The following is a 27,467-nucleotide window of genomic DNA, read 5'->3' on the forward strand; positions in this document are numbered from 1 at the left end:
GTCTGATTAATAATTATCAAGCGATGTCCCAATTTGGATTCACAGTCAGTATGAGTGTGTTCATGCATTTTATAATTAGCTATGTGGAGGGTGTTTGATGGGCGTCGTGTTGCTTATTTGACGAGGATTAATGACCAAGTGTCACACTGTTTGTACTCGATCCTATGTGTTTTCTAGGGGAGAATTTTTATGCTCATATGCATGAATGTTAAGGAAAAAGCACAGTAAATGTTAGATTTCTGTAATTGCGTGTTGCTTTTTTCATTTTAGGCAATTTCGATTATTGTTACATGTACAGTATAGGATGAAAATGATGAAAATCCATATTTTATTGTTAGATATAGACATGAAATGAAATACTAAAATTTGCTTGGCCCAATTATTGATCGTGGGCCAGGCAGCCCACTCTGCAGCTCCAGATCGACGAGGCTCTATCCCTTTTTTTCATTGAATGCCAAACAGGGCAGCAACAATTCCCATCTTTAAACGTCTTGGTCTGACGCAGCCGGGGTTTGAACCCCCGACCTCCCGGTTGTGAGATGGACGCTCTACCAACTGAGCCAACACATATTTTAAACATTGTGCTGCACTCAACAACCCAGAGGTGAGGTAAATGAGTACCTAGCAGCAATTTATTCCTTGAAATGCCACCGCGCTGTAAAAGGCTGCGGGGCTAAAGCCAAGGTAATGATATTCAATATAGGGATGCATTTGGCAGTGATTATGTACTACATGTAAAGCATGTTGGTATTATTAGTATTATAAATATATGTGATATGTGTTGATACAGTAATTAAATGTTTCCTTTCTTTTTCCTTTACATTTTCATCCCTCTTCCCCCAAAGCAAACCTACTAAAAATAGCCTCCCTCTTCCCTTTTAACATAATGAAGACATGTAACATCAATGCAATCTCAGACTGTGCATACCAACACATAAACCACAGTGAGAAAGGGTCTCCTGTTATTAATTGACATTGTGTGCGTCTATTCATGAACGCTCAGACAAACGTCCATTTCACTCATGCGCGGCCTCACACATTGTAGATTTATTGCTGTGTGTTTACGACTGTCAAGAATCTTTCGTTCATTTGCTAATGAATAAATCCAGGGTCGTCTCTCTCCCCCACGCTCCCTTTTAGAACTGGATCTAAACTTAGCACCAACCAGAAACTGTGGGCGGTAGATAGTCTGACATTGTTGTCTTGCATAAAGATAAGGGTGAAGCTATGTGATATGTCAGTCATTTTGAATAAAGAATTGAGTAAATTCCTTTCAGTTTTCGTTTTTTTTTTTAGCAGCACCCCCATATCATATTTTTTGCTATCATAAAGCTGGATTTCAAATATAAGAGACTTAGACCTCGTTGTCATCTACTCTCTTAAATTAGTTTAATGGAAACCAGTTTAATATGTAATTGGAACACTCGATGTGAAGTTAAAGGTATTGTTTAACTTTGTGAGCAGCCGATTTAAAAAATTCTCAAACCAAGATGAAACATGTGTACAAGTGCATGTATTAGAACTAATAAACCCTGAAAACAACCATTATTGAGAATGAAAAGCTAAAACTACAAGGCAAACCCCGATATTGTAAATAGGCGTCTTATAGACGCCTAAATAGTACACATAAGTGTATGGGATGAAATTAAGATGGTGTTTCCGGTCACTTTATATTTCACTTTTTGAAGCACTAAATAATCATTTTCGAATGCAATTTTTTCTGGGCTTCATTTCTGGGACATATCACAGATACAGGTGACAAGTGTGACCTTCTAGCTCAGATTTTAAAAAAGTCAAACCAATGTTAACTAATCACTTTAAGAAAGCTGGTCACTCGTGATGTGGTTTTCAAGATCTCTTTGCCCTTTGAGGGTACAACTCTTCTTTGGGAAGCAATCTTCGCATGGTTGAACATGCTATTTCATTAATGGTGTACCATTTTGAACAGTGGACTCATTGATTCAAACTAGTAGAGTCATGAATAAAATAGCGTGTTCGACGATTATACAAGCATCAATTTGGCGCACAGTCACATAAGCATGCAATAACACACAATTTCTTTATAATTAATGCAGTAATTTTACGTGAGATCTGTATAAATCATGGGTTCAACCAGCGGTTTTCAAAACTACCTTTGTGAATTTGGGCCAGTGAGACAGTCCAAGAAACATGTTTGCACATACATGAATGACTGTCTGCGTTGTCTGAAAAGGGTAGCACCCATATAAAAAATAGCCCTATTAATAGTTCAATAATAGCAGCAAAGCCTATATCCCTATAAAATCAAATGAACAAAGCTGGACCAAGATTGTAGTGAAAAATGTATCCAGGTGGGTGTTTCATAAAGCTGTTCGTAAGATAAGAGCGACTTTAAGAACGACTGGTGATCCTTTCTTATGGCGAATGGTTTATTCATTAACGATGGTTTTGTGCGTAAGAAAGGATCACCAATCATTCTTAAAGTCGCTCTTAACTTACGAACAGCTTTATGAAACGGCCCCCTGGCCTCTATCAATTGAGCATTTCAGGGGTGAAATTGCCCTGAGCCCTTGTATATTTTTTCCTCTGAGCACTACAGTGTTACAGGTTCTAAATATTCACGTGGACGTCATTCTTCAGACCCCTCTATTTTATTCTGGTCACCAACCTCTAATATCAACTTCTTGACCACTACCGAGTGTTGATTCAAGGTGATTTACCCGCACACTCCCTGAAATTGTATAGATTTTTGACACAGCCCTTTTCTGAACTACATGTACTCATTTAGCCTCTTGTTAAAGTCTTGATTATATCTTGGGATTATGGACTAATCCTGATGGATTTAGCACGACTTATTATCGAAGGCGTGTTGTACCGAGTGTAACTGAGCCGCTTATGGGATCATCTTTCGTTTCGAAGTCGTGAGTGTTTTGCGTGTAAGAGATTAGGGGGAGAGAGAGAGTAAGGGGGATTTGCAAAGGTTACTTTCGTGCATTTTAAGATGTATCCTGTAAGAATATCTTTTAACAGTTAATAAACATTCATTTCAATTATTTCAATTTATTCCAATTATTAGCTTTCATTGTGTGAACGTGTAATCCACAATTCATATTTCTTCAAATCTTTCCATTTCTTGATTGACTCTTATTCAATTATTACACTGATTTACTATTTTCATTATTGTCCCTATTATAATGGAATTGTTCTTATCAACAAATTTATTATAATTCACTCTAGAAATTAGAATGTTAAATCAACATTTGAAAGGTTGGAGGAGTGACAACCTTTTCCAAATGTTACATCCAACCTTGTATAAAGCTGAATCCAACATTTTAAGTGTTGGGTAGAACCATTTAAATTGGTAAATGCAACATTTAGAAAATGTTGTCACTCCTCCAACCTTTCAAATGTTAAGTTAACATTTCTTGTTTTTAGAGTGTTGTTTTTGTTATTGTCCTGGAAGGAAAGAAGTTTAAAGCATCCCATGGCTTCTCCACGGTTGTACAACGGGCGTTTTGGTTACAGTTTGTTCATGTTCACTTGTAAAATGGCTTATGATGATGTTCCCTTTAAACATTTTTTCTCTTGCCTTTTTTTCACCTTCCTTGACTGTATGAAATATCCCCATGACTTAAAGGTCAAGTCCACCTCAGAAAAATGTTGATTTGAATCAATAGAGAAAAATCAGACAAGCACAATGCTGAAAATTTCATCAAAATCGGATGTAAAATAAGAAAGTTATGACATTTCAAAGTTTCGCTTATTTTCAACAAAATAGTTATATGAACGAGCCAGTTACATCTAAATGAGAGACTCGATGATGTCAGTCACTCACTATTTCTTTTTTTTATTGTTTGAATTATACAATATTTCAATTTTTACGAATATGACAATTAGGACCTCCTTGCCTGAAGCACAAAATGTTAAAATAATGGAATTCCACGTGTTTAGGGAGGAATGAAACTTCATTTTACATGACAATGATGAGAAAATCAAAATATTTCATATTTCATATAATAAAATACAAAAGAAATAGTGAGTGAGTGATGTCATCAACTCTCTCATTTGGATGTAACTGGCTCGTTCATATAACTATTTTGTTGAAAGTAAGCGAAACTTTAAAATGCCATAACTTTCTTATTTTACATCCGATTTTGATGAAATTTTCAGTGTTGTGCTTGTTGAATTTTTCTCTTTTTATTCAGATCAAGTTTTTGTTGGGGTGGACTTGTCCTTTAAAGCTTGGCTTTTTGGTTTGCTTGATTATGTTGTCATACCAGCATTCTGTACCTACATTGCTGATGATGGTGTTCACTTTTAACATTTTTTTAAGGCCTAGTATTTTCCTACTTCCTTGACTGTATGAACTTCAGAGCATCCCCATTGCTCCTATACTTGGCATTTTGGTCAATTTGTTTGGTGGAACTTTCAACTTGTTTGAGGATGATGTTCCCTTTTAACGTTTTGTCTTTGTCCTAGATCTTCCCCTTCCTTGACTGATGAACTTCAAAGAAACCCCTTGGTTTCTGCCCATGGCCTTTTGGTTGGTATAATTAATGTTCATGTGCAATATATGGCTGATGATGATTATGTTCCCTAATAAAATTTTTATTTCTCTGGCTACATGTATTCCCCCCATCCTTGTTGGCTGGAAATAAACATGTATGAACATAAATGCAGCCCCATGGCTACTACACTTGGCCTTTTGGTTAATTTTGATCAGTGGAAATTAAGAAAAAAAATCTGGGGCTACATTCCAAGCCAACCACCCATAATTTGCTACACTTTACAGATTACATAAGACCCAATTGGAACTTCCAGCGCTCTATTTGCCATGTTGTTGGTGAAAATCACAGTGAACCCCTTTTTATTTTTTCCTGTGTTCTTTAATACCCTTTTCATAACCCTATCTTCCAATTAGCTGCCCAAGAGTAATGCGGATAATTCAATAGAAATTGCGTTCACAAACTCCGAAAATAAGCCGCATTATTTTTACGAGCGCCCGTCCTGAAAAAGGCGGATAATTGTCATGACAACTGGACACGCCCCCTCCGATGCGGTTGTGTTGGAAAAGGGTGACCTTGTGACCGTACCATGGCAATTATCCGCATTATTTGGAAATGCGTTCATAAACTCAAAATCTTGTCCCGATGCTGCTATTATGCGGATAATAGCAGCATCAGAATAATGCGGATAACTTTGGTCCTCCTCCAATTTTACGACCAAATTATGCTGCTATTAGCCGCATAATTGGGTTTATGAAAGGGGTATAAGCCTTCACTTGCAAAATGGTTGAAGCATATTTTCAGATGTAAATATAGTTCTTCCTTTTCTTTGACTCTGTAAACTTCAGAGTATCGCCATGGCCTCTTCTTATAACCTTTTCCTTTGCTTGTTCATGTTCTCTTGCTTCATGGCTGAGGATCTCCCCTCTGACGTCTACTTCCCCCCCCTCCTTGAATTTATGAACCTCAAAGCATACTCTTGTCTTTTTGTGAATGGCCTTTAGGTTTGTTCATTCATGTTCACTTGTAACATGGTCAATGTTCTTGTTTGAGTTTTTCTCTCTTGACTGGTTTTTCCCCTTTCCTTTTTTTTGTAGCTTGACAATTTTTTTTGGGGTATGAAATGACCTAAAATCTGTGGTGAAGACCCCCCCTTTTTTGGTGGGGGGGGGGTTTCAACTGGATCACAGTTCATGTGTATAAAGTATCTCCATGGCTTCTAAACTTGGCCTTTGGTTTTTGTCTCACCCACCAGAGGTGAATGCGAGACTTAGGGATCTACATGTAAATGTCGTCCGGCGTCCATCTGTCGTCCGTCCGTAGTCCGTCCGTCACAAACCTGTAAGGACACATAACTCCACAACCGTAAGTCGCTTTTCAACAAAACTTGAATGGTAGATGAACTTAGGCGACCTGCATGTTATGCTGCAGTCGGAGGTCACATGGTAAGGTCAAAAGTCATTTTCAGGTCAACATTAAAGTTTACGTGCAAGGCTCTTATGACAAGTGTTATTCCATCTTAGTCATTTCATAATGAAGTTTCGATATAATTCTCTTGCGTGCCCTCGCAAATCACGATATTTCTGGTTATTTTCATAAGTGGGCGAGACACAAAATTGCTTTTGCCTTCTTAATATTTATTCAGGTTTTATACGAGTAGTAACATGGCTGAGGAATGAAGTTCCTTTTTTTGTGTGGGGGGGGGGGCTAGTCTTTTTCCCTTCCTTGACTGTCTCTATGAACTTCAAAGTATCCCCATGGCTTTCACTGATGACCTTTAGGGGTTTGTTCGTTCATGTTCACTTGTAACATGGCTGTTAATGATATCTATTAGTCTTGAATTAAGACCCTTCCTGCTGGCCTATGAATAAGGGCTTGGCTTTATACACTGAGGCTGTGTTCATATTTTCGGGTTTTATCCATAACTAAATGTATGCACTTTTTTATATAGATTTGGTTTTTATGATGTTATTTTCAATTCCATTTCATTTAATTATAGTAAGTACTTAAAAAGAATTTTGATAAATGAATAATGATGGCATAGTTGTAGTACACATTTAGTTTGTCTTTTTATTTTTTCTTGTATACAACATGTAGCAACATAAAAAATAATTTCTTCATGTTTTTCCAACAATACCACAAGCGTGATGTTTGCCTGTAAAAAGGCAGACCAGGTGGGATTTGAACCCATGACCTCTGGATTACTAGACCAGTGTCATAACCATTAGACCACCGGATGTTGAAGACTTTAACAGCGAAAATGCAGTTCATGGTAATTTTGGAATGCATGCAAATTTCAATGTAGATTTCATTGGCTACCATAGGGCCACAAATCACAAAATAACACAAAACACACATTGCGCTTGTACCACCATAGCCTTTACTCTTAGAAAAAACCCCATTAGGTTGTTGGTTACCATGTGCACCTATCAAATGTTGGTTTAAAATATAATAGCATGTATAAAAAAAATAAATGGAGATTTTTCTTAACCAACAGTTGGTAGGTTCATATCTTAACCAACCTGGTAGGTTGGTTAAAAAACGTTTTTGAGAAAATTTTGGAAGGTCAGTACTAGAAAGAAAAGAAAGACAAAAAAAAAGAAAACACAAGAAACAAAAAAATGAGTAAAATGTTAGTTTGATAGCTAAAGAACTGTAGCTTTTAATTTTTATCATTGTATGCTCTAAGACATACAGGCTTATTCTTTGTCATGTCTTAATTGTAAAATAAAAGTTCACTGCCCCCTCCAAAAAAAGTTGATTTTGTGACTAATTTTTAGTGAATGAATATTAAAGTCAAACTTATTATTATAATTTTGGATCAAATCACCTATTGATGGTAAACATCTTGGTCTCAACCAACCCTTGTTGGTAATTTTTTTTCTAGCCAACTACATGTATTTCAAATGTACAATAGAATATAGTACAATGTTGGTTGAAAATTGTCCTTTTTTCGGCAGTGTGTGAACACAGTCTGAGCTATTTACGTCAGAGTATAGTGATGTTGCATTCCCCGGCAGTCATGTCATGATGACTGATTCTACGGTTCAACCCTAAAGCTTGTTGGGTAATCAAACCAAATACCGTGTCTCGTCTTCTATTAAGGACAAGGCCATATGAAGCAATATGGAGGGATTTTTTTCAGAGGGGGTAGAAATACTGTAGGCCTATTATGTTTTTCACACTGCACATATTTTCCTTAACCCAGGGAAATTGGTGGGGCAAAGGGGGGGGGGGGGGAGGGGTCGTAGCCCCACCAATTTTCCGGAGTTAAGCTCAGCCCACTTTGGTTTCAATTTTATGTTTTAGCAAAGTGGGCTCGCACCATGTAGCTAGCTCTATGCTCACACGGTAAATAGTACAGTACTATCTGGCCCTGCAAAAAAGCAGGGTTAGCCGGTTTATCGTGGTGCTAGCTATCACCACAAATGAGGTGCTAAGAGATGCAGTGTGAAACAAAAGTGTACTAAGGAAAAGTGGGGCTAAGCATTAGCCAATCACAGAAGTCGAAATTGCACGTTAATCACGCTCTGTGGGCAAAATCATCAATATTCATGAGCTGTGCGATAGTCCGGGGTTAAGGCATTAACCCTGGCTAAGCAATTAGCATGGGGTTGAGAAAGGCAGTTTGAAAAAAAAGATATGGGATTAGGAAATTAGGGTAATTTTGCATTCAATATGAAGATTTGAAGTATCTGTTGCACCTATTGGATTGACTTTTGGCATATCTTCACTCGAATGAATGCAACTGATTTGAAATTCTCAATAGGCGGTGCTGCACCATCCCGGGTTTGCTCAATATTGAGATTTTAGCTTGATTGGCCCTCTTCGCGATTAATCTAGAGATTAAAAAAACAACGTCTCCACCATCACAAGAAGAGCGATTCCTGCTCGAGCGAGGCATTGATGCATTATGGTCTGCTGCCGTGAATAAATAATCCAGAGTGCGTCTGCACCTGCGAAATAGCGAGATAAATTGTAAAATAGCGCGCTATTTTGCAAATGATCCCAAGTTGACTTGGGATTTCAATATCAAGATTATTCCTACAAAACTAGCGCGATAATTGTGTCTACATTACAAATAATCTTGAGATCAGGATAATTTGCCGGATCAGAAATAAGCGTGCTAATTTGAAAACTAGGGATGGTGCAGACGGCCCTAATGGGGGGGGGGGGGGGGAGAGGGAGGGGGTTACTAATGCCTTCAGTTATCTGATGTGTTCATCTGTAATTGATGGCAAAAATTTCAGTGTCTTTTACATGACTGTGAAAAGGACCACGACATGAATAAGGTCGCATTTCATAAGTTGGGTATGCAAAAAGGGTGGCGTATGAACAATTTTCCACACAGTGCCATGGATAAATTGTTGCTACATCACAGCATCTTGACCAAATTTATTGAGTAATATCTCATTTTGAAGCTAGAACTATAGGCTAAATATATTACTATGAATTAAATCAATACAATATCAGGAACAAAAACTATAGCACATTAAGTTTGAAGTAACAGGGGTGGCGGAGCCGGTGGATGCGGAGCCGGTGGATGTGGTAAATGATAAAATATTAATTAAACCTAATTAACAACTTACTATAATATGTAATATGACTGTTATCCTCATATTTCTGGGTGTTTTACAGCAGGGAACAACTAAATGTCATAAAAATTTGACAATTTTGAAAATATGCAGCAATGGAATACATGTGTATGTCAGCTCTGATCTGCAACCTAATCAATTAGTAAACCGGAGAGATTTGGTTAATTATCTAATTTGTAATCTTAGTTTTTAGTACAAATGTTGTGTATCATTGCAACAAACATTTCTACCCATGATATTGTCATTTTGCCAAGCATATAAATACAGTGACAGGTATTTTGGGGGCAAAAATGTGAAAGTAAATACTGTTAATTAATTAGTATAATTAATATGCATACAATAATAGATAATTATTTAATTTTTGGTACAGATTTAATTATTGATGTTTAAAGATTATAACTGCAAAATACTAGGGTGATCCAACGTTGCATTAACTTTTGACACCATTTTATGTGCAGCAGGTCCAATTTGAGAAAAACACATTTCAAAATTCACATTTACATTGACGTCTATGTAATAATTATCTGTTAATTAGTCATTTTAAGGAAAAATAAAGGTATTCGAGACTTAAAACTTTTTCATTATTTAGAGATTGGTAATAGCTATAACATATCAAAAAATTAAATTTTTGACCATTTTTACCCTGTTCGCGAAATTGGACCACCTTATGACATGCGACCATAAGGGAATGACGGGAGTTACCCAGACATTGGACCTACTCATGTACATACACACCATGCGCCTGTTCACCCGGGGCCGGTCTTACAAAGAGTTGCAATTGGTCCGATCAATTGCAACTATGGAGAGCCAACAAAGTCAACATATTAAATGCATGTTTGCTCAAATTTCTTTCTAGATATGTATGTATATCTATAAATTCATCGATTTCTTGACAATTAGATGTATTCTCCTTTGTGTACAAAGGGCATTTTGCAAATTTCCTGTAGATAAAATTATGACACTGATGGATTTCCATAGAGTTACGATTGATTGGATCAATCTTAACTCTTTGTAAGATGAGGCCCTGGACATCCTCGTATTAGCAGATAAATACACGCACCCACACACACCCACACCCACCCACGCACATGTACTTGTACACAGGATCGGAAATCATTTTTAAGGGGGTGTCTTTTTTTTCTCGGAGTTGGGGCGATTGCAGAAATTTAAACAGTCAATTTCTGCAATCCATGGGTTGAAAAGCGTTCATTGAAACAGGTTGATGATCTCGATGGCAACTGAGAATTCCTCTCTCAAAGTAACTGCAAACAGTTCATTGATGGCGTGGAAATAATTCTCCAGAAGATAAATGTTATATTCCAGTTGGAAATAAACTATACTCTGACATAAAGTCTGGTGTGAAACTCTGAGTTATGATCTGATATGATGTGATGTGATAATCTCTTTGAAGAAACTGCCAGCTATATAAATTATCCACTATTCTGGAAGCTGCTAGAACATTTTTGAATGACCTCAGTGAAATTAACAATGTCAACAAAATAGTTAAGACAGTTGTTCTTTTCACTGCTCCTAGTCTATTATCCACATTCCACTGTCTGAGGAATATATTGTCTGCATTACTCTGTTATTGTCTCTCTATTCAGAAATAACAAAATTTCTTGACCTATCAAAGAACATGCCTAACAAATCTTCAGTGACACATACTGGAATATTCTTAATCATTCTATGCCATGAACATCCTTATAAAAGAGAAAATAACCAAATAAATGAATGTAATTGCTCTTACAATTCTTCTTATATATAACAAAACACTTCATATTTAAATAGTAATTTATACAAAAGAAATAGACTAGGTGATATAATTGTTCCTTCATTTGCATACCAATACCAGAATAAGAAATTAAGCAAAATTTTTGTTGAACAAATGTTCATTGTTCTTTTTCATTTTTCTGTGTGTATTTTGATATATTTTATCATGGTGGCTTGGCCTTTAATCTAACCATTAAAATTCAGAATTCCTTTAATTTACAGTACATACATGTAGGTCTAGGTGTATTTGACATCCTTAGCTTGGCCTTACATGTACATGTACATATCCCATTAAAATTATGTTGCAGTCCGAGTTGAGTAGTGGACGGAAAGTGTTGAATAATTTCATTCCTGTGGGGAGCAGGAATGAATGCATAATAACCATGGCAACGCTATACATCGAGGATATTGATATTCTATGGAAATAAAATAATGATTAGCTGTGATTGAGATGTGTGTGACATGAGAGAAAGGTTGAGGAGGGGAGAAGAGAGAGATAGAAAGTGAAAGAAATGATAAGAGAGAGAGTGTGTGTTTGTGTGTGTGGGTGAGTGTGTGTGTGTGTCTGTAGGTGTGCAGGAGAGGTAGGGAGAGAGAGAGAGAGAGACAGATGAGTGCTCATGGAAGAGTCAGAGAAAGGAGGAAAGAGAGTGTGAGAGAGAAAATATTAATGATAGTATCAAAAGACTAGAAATATGTAAGACTTGATGTGCTTTCCTCAAGGATTCCAGAAATACATATTAATTGATAAAGAATGGATTATTTTTCAAAATGCAAACTTGGTGTGGTTTCAAGTACAAATCAAATGCACTAAGTTTACCAAACATCTTTACCCCCTTAAATTATGATTTTTAAATGGTAGAGAGAGAGAGAGAGTGAGAGAGAAAAATGTTATTTAATGATAGTAAAAGAGCAGAAATATACAAGACCTGATTTTTGTGTGTGTTTTCCTCAAGAATTCCAGAAATAAAGATCGATATTAAGAATTGATTATTTTTACAAATTTAAGCAAACTTCATATAGTTTCAAGTACAAATCAAATGCACTAAGTTTACCAAAACACCTTTACCCCCCCCAAAAAATTATGATTTTTAAATGGTAATTTTGAAGTGATATGTGCTGTTTTTAATATTTTAATGATGATTGATGTGAATGAATTTGAAATATCAAATCAAATTATTTATTTTTTGTTTTGTCTTTAATACAGAGCTCTGTACAAGTGACCTTTGACAGGATTAAGCCAGGAAGCACGCCCCCAAAGTTCCAGAATGTCCAAGCAGTTGCAGGTCAAAAAGATCATTTGGTATGTACATTCCATATTCATGTTGTATATCATATTCATATTTCATAATTGAAAACATTTTAGCAATATGCTCGAGTACTATAGTACCCCAATTTGGACCAAGAATATATACACGTTTTTATTTGGCAACAAATCATTTTGTAGCCCGTGACCAAAACTGTCGAGTATCACTTGTCGTTGAGATTTATATAAGTTTGCGGGAAACATCAATACTACATTCGTTTCTCAAGTAGTGGATGCTGAACAATTCAACATGCATGTTGATGTACGGTGAGCTGAAATTTGCCCAGCTGACAATTGCTCTGGGTTTTAGTTCATCTAATATAGGGTTAGGGTCTGGGTTGCAGTAAGGGCTTATGTAAGGTTTGGGGTTTAGTTTTATAGGATAGGGAATAATGCTAATCCAGGGTTGAAGTCGGTCTTTCCATTTAGTATGTGGAACTTACAGCGGAGCAGTTGTTGCTGGGGCAAATGTCATGGAACCTTCTGTGCATGTCGCAATGACGAGGAAATGTTTTTCTGAATACCAACGAATGACTTCATCTTGCGGATTGTTATTCATCCCAAATTGACATTGAGAGTCCCTGACTGTCTTGTTCTTGCACAATCCTTGTGCCATACCGCAATGTGCGTGTTAGGCCGTTCCTAGGGACAGTCATCATATGCTATGTTTTCAATTGATGACTTCCTAGCCACAGCCAGTAGGTCATTTGAAGAGGATTTCCCGTGTCTAACTGTTTAACATTCGACATCGTATGACTGAGAAGAATATCCAGGAGAATATACAACTTAGATTTTCGGTAACTTTGGAAATAAATCTTATTTTAAAAGGGTTAAATAGCTTGAAAAATAGATTTCCTGTGACTACTTGATGATATTCAAGGTTATGAGATGTTAGGAAAATATGAATTCAAATTTGAAAAGAAGAGTTTTTGGTAAATTTGGAGAAAAAAAATATCCAGCTTGGAAAAGAGATTTCTTGTGACTAACTAATGAACAGTTTAACATTCTTATGAGAAGAGTAAACAACGTTGTGAGAAAATACTTACACCATATAGAAGGTTAAGAATAGTTTTTGGAAGTTTTGAAAGGTTTAAAAACGGGAAGGATTTCCTGTAATTAGATCCATATTACTTATCAACATTTATGTAAACAATAGATTTTCTGTAACATTGAAGAAGTTTGATTTACAGATAACGTTTTCATTTGACATTTTTGAACAACTGGATATGGCCTACTCATGATATATTCAGATTTCAAGATCCAGGAATATGAAGACTTGAACAGGAGTAATGTTATTATCAGAACCTTCTTTGTAGGACGGTGACAAAATATTTGCTTAATTTGTGAAATTAAATCAGGTTCACTTTCTAGATATTGATCCTTGTGGGTGAACACCACCTGGCCATTCTGATCACTCTCTTATTTATTTTCAGTACTTTATTTACCAACAATGTGTTAAGGGCCATTAAAATACAGCATTACTAATTACTGTTAGGTGGATTTGTATTATGCTAACCCCAAGACTACAAGAATGCTTTGAGCCCCGTATTACCGCAATGTAGCCCAAATGCCAACTGAGTGGTTCCCCGCAGAGAAGTCTCACCGACAGTTCCCTGGTCCCTGTGCAAATCCTATAGGTATAATGAATTAATTGACTCATTGCCCATTGGAAGTGGGTGCTCCCTTTGCATTTCCTATGGGAATGAAAATAATTCAGTTGTAAAATGTAAAGGAATTAATGGATCCATTGTCCTCTGGAAGAGAATATTCCTTGTGCAAATCCTATGGGAATTGAATAAGTCATTTGTAAAGGAATGAATGAACCCCTTGCCCAATGTAACTTGATTTTTCTTTTACAAATCTTGTGGGAATCACAGACAGATTTCTGTTGTAAAGGCATTAATGGATTATGGATCCATACACAATTGATATAACTTGATGGTTCCTATTCAAATCCTCTGGGAATCACATAAATTACTCAGTTGTAATGGAATTAATGGACCCTTTACACCAGGACTGGGAGTTCCCTGTGTAAATCCTATGGGCATTGCAGAATAAAGTTCCAAAGGGTTATCTACATGTAACAACCGCTTTGGGGTTTCCTCTGCAATCAACATCCTTGTATGTACAGTTATAGAGTTGGCGTCTACTGGCAATTTAACTAACTATAATCATATTACTATTGATTATGATTAGCTGTGACGGAGGGTTTTACAAGTAAATTAATTGGTATGCAGGCCACTGACCACGATGCAGTACATTGCACAGGCTTATCACCAAATGACAGAAGGATTTGGTAATGAGTAAAGAAGATTGAAGAATTTGCTGGTCTACCATGGTTAATGCAGGGCTCGACATTAGCAGTGGCCCGGGGCAACCAAAAATGAGAGTCGGACCACCAAAATTTTGTAAAAGCCAACACTTGGTGGCCCGGTTGGGCTACCAAAGTTTTGATAAATTGTAATGTTTTCTATTGTTTTAGGGCCACCAAAAATATGAAATTGATGATTTTGGTAGATTGTTTGGGCCACCAAGAAAAAAAGTTAGTGTGGAGCCTTGGTTAATGGCTAGTAAAGATGGAATATATATTTATTTATTTATATTTCTTTGTAGTTTTATTTATTCAGGGTGGCATTCTCAGTTTCAAAACTGCTTTCCACAATGGCCCTGTCATGAAATTATAATAAATTAAATTGAATCAGTAATATTTACATAATCGATAGCACAAATTATGTATCTATATGAATATGGAGCCCAAAAGAATTGAAAAGACTAACAAACAAAAAATATACATTAAAATATAAGCAATGAATCAATTGGAATAGGCTACAATATAACAAATAATACAAATTAAAGTCTTTCTTCTACAAATCTAGTAACAGTAATGCAAGCAGCATAAAATCTAATTTAAAAAGGGACAACAACAAGAACACATTTTTGGTACAACTGCAACTACGGAAGGTTGCTTGTTTTGGCTAGCATTTGGGAGTGTTTGATGAAAGCTATAAAAAGAGACTAATTAAGTGCATAATGAATTCATCCCCGAGCACTGGATGCACTGCTCACATTCAGTGTACAGATACATGTATATGTACTAAGCCAATTAGTGAATGGCCCATTAATAGCCAAGGTCTGAGAACTGGATTTACACTGTGGAAAGCCCTTTGAAAGCGTTTATAGTATTTTCGTCAACTCTGTTTGGGTAAAAAAGCTGTTTAATGAAAACATACGATAACAAATTACTATTTTCGAAGCAAATCATAAACGTAGGTATGATAATTTGTTGATTTGTATCATCTAGTTTTTACAGCATTGAAGCAGTGTCTGTCCTTAGTGCATTGTAGTCAGTACCTTACTGCATGTTTATGACAGCAAGATGCAAGAGCTCTTTTACAGCTCAGACTTTTTTTTATTTCATGACTTTTGGAAATCATGGGGGCAAACTGCCCTTAGCCTCCACCCCTGTCTACCTAAAATTTCCAAACATGAAATGTTACGAAGATTTGCTTGTAAAGAGTGATCACACATTCCCTAGGCTAAATGACCCCACTAACAAGGCATATGAGATATGGCTGTAGTCCCACGTATTGTGATACGTGCCTTGATGCTGGTATGATACCCAGGTATGCGGGAGCTGGGGAAACCATCGACATGACCCAGATGTCTCGGTTGAGCAATAGAGGTACTTTGTTACCAGTTTCATCTATTTGTTCAATAAGATGCCTGTGAAGTCGTTCACATGGTCATTCATCAGGGATGGATTGCCCATCTGATTTAAGTGGGTTCAGTCCAGTGACCTTATGCTTTAAAAACCTCCGCCCCCTACCACACACACACACCCACATACAACACCTACCCACAACAACGGGCGCGTCGTGGTCTAGTGGTTCTGACTCTCGCCTTTCAAACAGAGGGTCGTGGGTTCGAATCCTAACCATGGCATGTTTTCCTTCAGCAAGAAATTTATCCACAATGTGCTGCACTCGACCCAAAAGAGGTGAATGGGTACCCGGCAGGATTAATTCCTTGCATGCACTGAGCGCCGGTGATGGCAGCTCGAGCTAAAGCCGGGGTAATAATAGCAGCGCTTTGTATCCTCAGGCAAAAGGCGCTTTATAAATACCGCTATTATTGAGTAGAAGAAATAACCAGTTGTCTCACGATGTAGCAAACTACGTTTGCTACATCGTGAGACAACTGGTTATTTCTTCTACTCAATCCTTCACCACGATGAACCTCTTCCACATCACCGCTATTATTATTATTATCTCCATCGCACATACAGACAGACACACACTTACACTCCTATTTCCCACACCACATACAGTCATAGACTGTCATCCTTGCACTCATATACCAGTAAATACTTACTGTCAACCCCACATACTCACACACTTAACTCACACCCACAGACACACACACACTTCAACATGCCCATCGTTTATACATGTACAGTTATAGACACATCCTTACCCTCGCCCACCAGTAAACACTATGGCCCGAATTCACAAAGGTGGTTTTGGGTCCATGGTTAAATGCAGATTTCCTGTATAAATTGCGCTTATTTTACGGCGTATATTAAAAAATTCCAATGCTGATGCGCGCTTTTGTCACAGTGCGCCAAATTGATGCCTGCTGCCTTGGTTATCCAAGCTATTTTATTCATGAGTTCACTCTTTAAACAGTGGACTCATGAATGAAATAGCGTATCTAACCATGGTAACAGGCGCACCGTGGCCAGTGCGCACATCACCACTGAATAATTTTTTATACACGCGCCCGACCATGGTAACAGGCACACTGTGGGCAATGCGCACATCAACACTGGATAATTTTTTGTACACGCGCCTGATATGTGCAGAATTAAGCGTAATTTATACAGGAAATCTGGATAAACCATGGATTCAACCGTGGATTTTCAAAACCACCTAAGTTGTGAATTTTGGCCTTTAACCCTCAACTATACAGACACACACTCTTAAACTCACCCACCAATACTGATTTCCCCACCCACATATAGACATAGAGGCACACTTAAAGGGGAAGTTCACCCTGAAGAAAACTTTGTTGTAAAAATAGCAGAAAAAATAGTAAAAAAATATTGGTGAAGGTTTGAGGAAAATCTGTTAAAGAGTAAGAAAGTTATTAGAGTTCAAAATTTGGGATTTGTGACGTCATAAACGAGCAGCTGCCCCATGTGTTACATAATATAAAATGTATGAATTTCAAATTTTGTATGGTTCCTGATGACTTAATTTTGTTTTCTTTTCATGATCGGGTGTGAAATGATTTGTCTATTGATATACAAAAGTTACAGTGAAAACCATTTTCAATTTTCTGAGAAAATGACATTTCATTGATTTTTTACCATTCGCTATGTAGGAATGCTGCTCGCATATGACGTCACAAATCAAATAATTGAAATTCTAATAACTTTTCAATTATTTGATGAATTTTTCTCAAACCTTCGGCAATATTTTTTATTATTTTTTCTGCTATTTTTACAATAAACTTTTTGTCAGGGTGAACTTCCCTTTAATCCCAACCCACATATGGATATACACATACCACACTATTGATTTATTCACCAATATGTGTTTACAACCTGTCCCTATGGAGCGTTGTGGCCCAGTGGTCTTCTGACTTAGAAACAGAGGGTCATGGGTTCGAATCCCAGCCATGGCGTAATTTCATTCAGCAAGAAATTTATCCACATTGTGCTGCACTAGACCCAGGTCAGGTGAATGGGTACCCGGCAGGATTAATTCCTTGAATGCATGAGCGCTGAAAGGCAGCTCGAGCTAAAGCCGGGTAATGATAATAATAACAACGTGCCTCGGAATAGAATATTTCTAGATAGATGGTGCTATATAAATGCCTATTACTATTATTATTATTATCCCGCATACAGACATCACACCCTCACTCACCCACTAATATGCACTTCCCACCCCACATTCAGAAATACACACAACTGTAAACTCACCCCCCAATACACACTTTCTCCCTCGCTCCACATATAGACATACCCCCTTACATCCAATGCACATTCAATTCCACTAGATGTACACACACACTCTTGCCCAAACACACATTTCTCATAACACATTCAGACCAACAACTTGTCTTTACTCTCACCTATACAAACTAATTACATGAAATGAACAATAAGTCGCCCAAAATGAATTGGGAGATTTGAAAAAAAGCACATCTTAAAAGCTTTACAATGTAACTTGTCAAAATCGATATACAATTTTCACCCGGGGGGGGGGGGGGTGGTACTTGAATTATAAATTGATACCTATAAATGTGCTCTGTCAACTCAAAAATAGGGGGCTCTAGAACTCAATATAGGTCTTAAAATGGGGGTCTCAGGAACCGCTCTTGGATCAACGATCACTAAAAATGCAATGCTCTGTAACGGACTACATATAAAACGGGGGTCTCCAGAACTCGTTAGATCTTGGGCCCAAAATGCTCTCGTCTTGCTAGATTGATATCGGGCCAGCACAAGTGAACTGCTGGTGCGGGGAGCTTTGGCAGGCCGGCATAATGGCTCCACACTGATTGAGCTCGCCGCTCTATGGAGTGAGAAATCACAAATTTGAGGGCCTCCGGAATTGGAAAAATTGGAATTTCTGTGGCTTTCTGAATTGGTGATGCTCTAGAACGGAAATTTAGGCTGAAAATGGGGGTGTCAACGTATCATACATCAGAGATGCCAAGTTCAAAGACCAGCTATGCGTGAGATTTTTCTGTGAATCGGAGTGAGATCACAGACATTGTGTACAATGTATATGGGAATAGGCTGTGATAGTTGTGTGAGACAGAGATTTGAGGGGATGAACAAGAGTCCAAAATGCTTGAGTCTCACGCATAAGGCGTGAGACTTGGTAGCTCTGCATACATGTACCGAGTACCGCCCATATTCACCTACATAACTACTTATTGAATGTAGAAGAAACTAAAAGAATCCAATGTTCAGGGTATTACATACATGTATGTTTGTAAAGTGCTTAGTTCGAATGTATTAAGGGCTTAGATAAGTGGCATATTTTAAGGTACCTAACCTGTATACATAGTTCAGTTCAGTAAACCCATTTCGTAATGACGGACAACTATGGTAAGTTGATAACTTTTCCAACATTGTAAACATCATGGAAGTCTTGATTTTGATTGGCTGTTGAGTCTTGTTGCCATGGTACATGTAGCTGACATTTTATATAGTTGTTACTAGTTTGTAATTTCTAACTCTTTTTTGAAGTGTTGGCCCTTCAGTCTACCAGGACAATGCTTTATAGTGCCTTGATTTACTTCTGGTCAAGAAATGCAGAATACATTTTAAATCAGTTTTGATAATCAAAGTTACTAAACAGACGTTGTTTTTTTACTCTGCAGATAGTGACGTGTCAGTTAGAATCAACTGGGTTTGGTTTCATAGTGTTTGCAACCCAGCAAACAGCTGCCAGTGTCAAACTATCTACCTGTGATGTCAGTGTCAACAGACTTTCTGGAAAGGTAATAGTTTCTTATATCACCCTTTTGCATTTAAATTTGACGGGATCGTAATATACCTGTAAAGGTAATAGTTTCTTATATCACCTTTTTGCATTTAGATCTGAAGGGATGGTAATGTACCTGTAAAAAAAGTAGTTTCTTTTATTTTTTTAGATTTGAAGTCACAGTAATTTACCTGTAAAGATAATAATTTCTTATATAACATTGTTGTATTTAGATTTGAATGGATGGTAATTTAATTTCACCTTAAAAGGTAATAATTTCTTATATCACCTTTTTGTATTCAGTTTTGAAGGATGATAATTTACTTGGAAAGATAATAGTTATGCATTTATATTTGAAAGGATGGTAAGGAGTATGTATTGTTCACTGTTTGCCACTTTTGAAAGAAAAAAAGTATAATTATCCTCCACTGTATTCAAATAAATCCAGACTAGCTGCAAAAAGTGTTCTGCTAAATATATTGCATTTATATTTTAGTCTTAAGTATTTTCTTTTACATCCCGAAAAGATTTGAATTAAAATCATACAGCTTTTTTTAATCCACAAGGCTTATATCTGAATGTAGTATTTCAGCCAATCCAGATTTAGTTCGAATCCTTGGATTTTGTATAGTAAAAGAGAAATTCTGATCTTGGAGTTTTCCTGACCATTATAATCTCTGGTCTCAGTATAAACAAGTCTTTTCGAAAGGTGTCATTGAAAAAATATATATTAAAAGGAATATTAAAGTTAAGTCATGTTTTTTTGTTGTAATCATGGACCGAATTTTTAAAAACTAGTTTTACCTTGGTCGTTATTGAGTAATATAACAATTGTGGAGAAAGAAAGCATCCACATAGTTGTTTAATCCGTAATAAGAAACTTTGAATGTCATTCAAAATGTGGTTAATCCTTATCCCTGTTAAACAGCATGCACGTTTGTAATCATATTTTAAATTTTATTTTATTATTTTTTTGGACTTGACTAACTTCACATCTACCATTGATTTCTCCTTTGCATTGATTTCATAAAACTTATCATGATATTCATAATAAATTCACAATAACAGTTAAAAGCTACTGAAATCCTTCAATCTGATTGGCTGATGGTAAATTTGTTATAGAAATTGTGAATTTGTTATTATCACAAGTCTGTAAGAAACAATATTATCACCGTTGACTAAATAGTCAGCTCTGATGAAGGAACTAAAATCCTTGGTTTTATTGGCATTATTCATTTACCACTTTGGAACACTGTTGGCAAATGCTGTTTTTCATGGTGACACAACATATGCTTCTGTTTTAATATCTCAGATGGCAAAGGGTTAGAGTTAGGATTGTAATAGATTTTTTGTTTAGAACAATGTAAAGAGAAGGATTTATTTAGTTTTGGAGCTTGGGTTCAAGGTTTGGCTTAGCTTGCAGATTTTCCATCGGAAGGATTGCTACCTTACAAAATGTCATAGAGCTTATTTGTAGGGGTCCATTTTGAAAAAAAAAAGATCCAACCGAAAACTTGGTTACTAATCATAAAAACCAAACCTGTAGTCATCATGAGTGCTCATGAAAACCAGGCACCACAGTTACCATAGATTGAAAAGAAAATGTCATGAAGCTCTTATTTTTTAAGAAAATAATTACTATAAAGTCCCCCCCCCCCCGATAAGGCATCTTGGTAGATGGTTCCAAAAGTGGACAGTCCATGTTTCCTGTTTAGATAATGTTCTATTATCCCTTAATTCTATACTAATACGCTACCATAATTTTCCCCCTACTAATTGCCATGTAACCACAGCTTAAAACTAAGGTAGGTTTTAAATCCTCTCTGTAATGTGAAATCGTACCCACTATATTATTTTGAATTTTATTTGTGATCTATATGTATTTTTAATATGACTCTTAAAAGCAAAAGAAAAAGCTTAAGCTATCATTGTGCATTTCACTGTAGTACACATTTCTTTCAGAAATGTTTCATAATGTTTGCACTACGTCACATGCCACTTCATGCACATTCAAAAGTTTCAATATACATGTAAAATTTTTTTCCAACAGCTAAATATATTTTTCTATTTCATATTTTTGTGAAAGTAATATACAGTATATTACTTTAAGTTTTCAAGTCTTTCAATGTTGCTTAATGGTGTAAGGTGCTTTTATGTGTATCCATAATTTGTTGACTGTTTTTGTTTTGTTATATGTCTTTATTCTGCAATCCTCATACTGTCCATATCACTCTGTCTTTTTTATTTTCTATTTTCGTTTTTCATTACCTTTATATATTATTTGTTTGTTTATATATCTTCTGAGTGTGAAAGGAGTTGATATTATTTCCTGACACTTGTTTTTTGAATGTGAAAGTCTTGAAATTTATTCTGAAAACTTATTTTTGAGTCTGAAAGGGGTAAGTTGTATATCACTCTGAGGGAGCAAAGTCAAGGGCCTGAAATAATAAATCAAAACATACTGTATATGTCACTACATTTTTAAAATTTAGTTTTTCAGTACTGAGATAGGCCTATTTGTTTGTTTATATATTTTCTGAGTGTGAAAGGAGTTGATTTTTATTTTGTTAAAGTTGTTTTCTGAATATGAAGGGGGCTTAGCTGTACATGACTCCAAGGGATCAAAGTCAAGGGCCTGATTTTAGAAACAATAAATCAGTGACTGTCTTCATGTATATTCACCTCATAGTGCCAGTTAGCTAGACCGTACAGACAGGCTGGCAGCCACGCTGGCAGGCTAGCCGTATTAGGCATGCCTAATGTGTATAGCGTGATGTGAGTGGCTTTCATCAGCTTTAGCAAGCTTTACCAATACTGCTAAGAAGCTTTAAAGGGAGTCATCAACCCAGGAATAAGGTGATATAGGGGATGACAGTTATGTAGTCTTACCGAGCACTGCTAACATGTAGAAGCTCTAAATAGGAAATGAAGCTGAATAACTTTGGCGCTGATGCCGCGGTTTGCCACCCGCCAAATTTTGAGGGGATTCTGAATGACCAGTACTAAAATATGGTGATAAGTTTAAGTCTGCCGATTCTGGCGCTTACAGGTTTTTAAGGAATTCCTTCCTGCCAGCCAGTACTCATTTACCCCACCTCAGTTGACTGCAACACATTGTTATATCGTTTTCCTGCTGAAGAAAGTGATGCCCTGGCTGGGATTCCAACCCATGACCCTCTGTTTCCAAGTTTATGAAGTAGACTAATCCACTGGGCCACGATGGGCCACAACACTTGCCTCTTTATGATAGTCGCAAGTGCTCATATGTTGATCACCTAGAAAGGTAGTACCCCACATCTTCTACAGGGTAAAATGCTCACATAATCAGAGCACTGTTTCATAAAAGTTGTGAGCACTTACCAATGCTGCTAGCAGCTGGATCTGACATATGCAGTGAAATCTTTGGCTGTTCATTGCAGGCCGAGAAGCTCTGATCTCTGACTGTTGCTATGGTACTGTCAGAGAATATCATCGCTATGGTAACTGTCAGAGAATATCGCTGCTATGGTAACTGTCAGAGAATATTGTTGCTGACAAGCGTGAACAGTGTGAAGGACGAGACTGAAAACAATAAGCATAATTCAATAATTTGAGAATTTGAAATGAAAGATGGTGCACAATGTACTATACATATGCCTGTGACACAGACTACACTTTCTTCAGTATTTGGTTCTCAATTTGATTAGCAAAGTCTGATAACCTAATATTACAGTGCTCTGTGTACACTGAAGTCTTGCTGGTTTCTTTGTTTTGAATATGTAATTTGGAAATTGATGCGTGCAGAGGTGATACAGCAAACTCAACCATCTTCAGGCAGTCTTCTTGCCTGTTCCTTTTCACTCTGTGATGTTTAATGATCGGGCGTTGTTTAATGAAGAGACGTAAACAAACTGTCTAGTGTTTGTCCGCCGGGGTTGGCTTCAAGATGGCGGCATGGTGCAGTCACATTCCATGTGACATTTAGAGGGACATTGATTTAGCGTTGTATGCTCTGTGAGGAGTTCAAGACCACGAAGCCCTGTTCACATGTGACCCTTAGAGCTCTAGAGACAGGGATTTTTTGCTCCAAGACCCACAACAGATTTGACAACATAGAAAATGTATTTTCAATTGCCTTTTATGACAAAGCAAATCCAAAAAGTCTTGGTCAAAAAGTGGTGAATCATAACAGCAGTTTCTTCTTGAACTATGGACAAAAAACATATTTGCAATTTTTGTTCAGTTCCGAAAATTGGTACCAAAATGCCGTTTCGGTTCATACATTTTTTTACAAAGACCTCGCAGCTGTTCTTTGACATTGACATTTGATGGGCATTTTTTTTTTTGAATCCATTGCGCATCACAATCCAAAACTCCAGCAAATCTCAAGCAGTTTTGTTTTGGTTTTAAGAACAACGTCCAATATCGTGGAGTGTTGTGGCTCACTGGATTAGTGTCAGGACTTTGAAATAGAGGGTAAGGGTAAGGGTTGCGGGTTTGAATCTCAGTCATGTCATCATTTCCTTTAGCAAGAAATTTATCTTCATTTGTGCTGCACTCAACCCAGGGAGGGACATTGGTACCTGGTAGGAATTGATTTCTTGAAATACAGAATGATAAAAGGGATACCAGGCTGAAGACAGGGTAGTAATATCCAAGTTCCTTTGTAAGCACATGTATGTTATGGATAATTATGTGATGATGTGCTTATGTTGATAACTGTAGTTTGCTTACACTCCAGTCAGATATCTTTAACTCACTATTACTTGTATAAACCACATAATAATACATTTAGTCAACTGAAAAAAAATATATTTCTCTGGATTTTACAGGTAATAGTGTTTAGTTATCTGACTGATCATGTATACAGCTTCAAAATTTTACCTTATGAGAAGTTTCTGAGCGCTCCAATTTATGCATCATAATTACCCTGTCTTTATCAGAGCAGCTGTCATATGCACTGCATTTCAAGAAATAAATTCATGCCAGGTACCAGTTTAGCTCACCTGGGTTGAGTGCAGCACATGGTGGATCAATTTCCTGTTGAAGGAAATTACACCCTGGCTCGGATTTGAACCCACAGCTCTCTGTTTCAAAGCCCAAGACACTAGAACACTCGTCCACAGTGCTCTTCAACTGCTATACATTGCACAACTAGAATGTCTTGTAAATAATTTATACAGGAATGCAGAAAATTTGAATCTGTTCATACCACAGTACATCCTTTGGCGATTTGGTCATCCATTGATATGTGAACACACTCTCTAAGTGTAGGTGTATGATATATGTCGCCGCGTCATGGATGTCGGTTCTTATTACAAGTATGAGGTTTAACGGTATCTTTAAAGGGGATGAGTCCATCACTTTCCAACCCTTAAAACTGTCCCACTTCAAAGGATGTAAATTGAGTAAAGCAATAAAAGATGTTTGTTTTGAAACTACAACAGTGGAAGGAAAGAGGGTTGATAAAGGTTCTGGTTGCCATTTTTTTAAAGGTGTGTACTCAATCTCCAAGGTTTAATTTTCCTCGAGTGCAAGGTTGAGAAATCCTGGCTCTGCTCCTCACATAAATACGACACCATTCATGAGTTTATAACCGTAAATAATGAATGTAGAGAAAATTATGAAAATTGGAGTTAACGGCACACATCATATTTTCCTGGTCAAATGTGAAGGAAAAAAAAATAATGACCCTTTGTTATCTTTTTGAAATTGATGCAACACTATCAAAGGACATCTTCTACAGTGACATTATATGACCTTCGACCTGGTATGACCTCTTACCTAGTGTGACCACACATTGTGTCTGATTGTTTCATTTATTTAGTGACCCATTAAGATCAGTAGTAGATATGAAACTATCCATAGAGATCTGGGGAGCGTTTCATCAGTATTTTCGTCCGACAAGTTGTCAAATCTGACAACTTTCCTGGATTCTGATTGGTTGAGAAGCAGTGTTACTATAGTAACTGTCGGATAAAACGTCCGACAAGTCCTTTCATGAAACGCTCCCCTGGAATAGGTAGCTCTCTTCAGAGTATATTTCCTTTAAATTGACTTGATATGACCTCTGGCTCTGACCTGATGACCTCTGACCTGATATGACCTCATGAATCTTTTATGATAGTTCAATTTGTAACCCTAGAATATAAGGAGTGGACATGAAACTACCGATAGCTGTTGGGAATTGGTACAGTACTCAAAAAGTGTCTTAAAAAAGAAAATGTTACCTTTGACCTAGTATTACCTGTGATCTTACATGACCTCATGAATTGTGTCTGATTGGTGGAGTCGTGAATGTTTGTGATAGATACTTAAAATTGATGCAGCGCTTATCATCTGGAATCCTTTTGACCTACATGTAAACCTCTGATTTCAAATCACCCCATGATTTCTTTGGTTGGTGAGTGACCCCTTTTTGTCAGATAAAAAAACTACCTGTACATCACAATTCACTGCTAGGAATAATTTTGAATATATCAAACCACCTTGACCCGGTATGATGTCTGACCTGGTATGACCCTGTGAGTTTTGATTGGTTAATTTGTAACCCCCTTTCATCAGGAGTAGATATGAACTCACCCATATGACCATCATAAAATGGAAGATGCTTTGTGAAGGGTTTATTATTTAGAAAATAGGCCTTAATACATGTGCAGAGTTGAAGGCACCTTACCATGTGGGTGCTTCGTAAAACTGTCCGTAAGTTAAGAGCAACTTAACTTTTACATTAACCGTACATCCTTCCAGAATGCATTATGACTCCTTTTGGAGTGAACTGCAAAAGGAGGCATATGCAGTTCAAAAGGAGTCATAATTGCACTCTCAAAGGATTACAGTTCACTCCAAAGGGATTGGTTCCTAGTATCACGCCAAGGGGAGAGTGATTGGGGACTAGATTAGTTCTTAAGCATTTAAGGCGGTGCTGCACCATCCCGAGTTTGCTCGAGATTTTAGCCCGATCGGCCCTCTTAGCGATTAATCTCGAGATTCAAGAAACCCCGTCTCCACCATCGCAAGAAGAGCAATTCCTGCTCGAGCGAGGCATCGATGCATGGTCTGACGCCGTGAATAAATAATCCCGAGTGCGTCTGCACCTACGAATTAGCGCGATAATTCGTGAAATAGCGTTTTTTTTTTGCAAATAATCCCAAGTTGACTTGGGATTGCAATCTCGAGATTAATCCTACGAACTAGCGCGATAATTGCGTCTCCATTGCAAATAATCTCAAGATTGTTCAGATCGGGATAATTTGCCGGATCAGAAATAACGCGCTGATTTGAAAACTCGGGATGGTGCAGACGGAACCTTTAGAGAGTTGTCATGGAAGACAAGATGTGTGCAAGAGGAGGTGGAGGTGGAGGGGGGGGGGGAGAGAAGGAGGTAGGGGATGGGATGGGGGAGGGTAAGTGAGGCTTTGCCTAGAGCAGTGCTGCTGTGATGACCTAGTTGAAGTAGGCTACCAAGTGTGGTGGTGAAATAATTTGATATTACAGAATGTGTGCTCAAGAGGTGACTGCTGCCTGCTGGTGAGTATGAAACAGAGAAGGAGAGAGAGGAAGAGAGGGGAACCTAAGCACACATCATTATGACATACAACTCGTACAAGAATACAATGTATTCAAGTCTTAAATTGTAAGCCATAGATTGGGATACCGCAAACTTTCTATGTGCAAATAAGATAATTATTCATCTGACCATGCAACATGCCATAATATTGCACATAAACTTTTTGAACATTTAGGCTTTCGGGAGTTTGTGAAATTTCAGTGCATCGTGCGATATGCTCTTATATCGCACTGCAGGCATATCATGCAAACCAAAATGTGT

At 37.2% G+C, this 27,467-nt stretch overlaps 1 protein-coding gene and 1 non-coding gene across 2 annotated transcripts in view; one reads left to right on the forward strand and one right to left on the reverse strand.

Annotated features, from left to right (window-relative positions):
- LOC121420585 (phospholipid transfer protein C2CD2L-like) overlaps positions 1 to 27,467 on the forward strand; it is an 88,818-nt gene that overhangs the window by 16,028 nt on the left and 45,323 nt on the right. The window contains exons 2-4 of the mRNA XM_041615250.1: positions 12,057 to 12,152; positions 19,554 to 19,673; positions 21,451 to 21,462. Of these exons, the coding sequence (XP_041471184.1) occupies positions 12,057 to 12,152; positions 19,554 to 19,673; positions 21,451 to 21,462 (228 nt within the window). The remainder of the gene's footprint in view (positions 1 to 12,056; positions 12,153 to 19,553; positions 19,674 to 21,450; positions 21,463 to 27,467) is intronic.
- On the reverse strand, positions 6,651 to 6,722 carry TRNAT-AGU. The gene has a single exon. It is a non-coding gene; the product is annotated as a tRNA-Thr (tRNA).

Source organism: Lytechinus variegatus, chromosome 8 (genome assembly GCF_018143015.1).
Source record: "Lytechinus variegatus isolate NC3 chromosome 8, Lvar_3.0, whole genome shotgun sequence".
Classification (NCBI taxonomy): Eukaryota; Metazoa; Echinodermata; class Echinoidea; order Temnopleuroida; family Toxopneustidae; genus Lytechinus; species Lytechinus variegatus.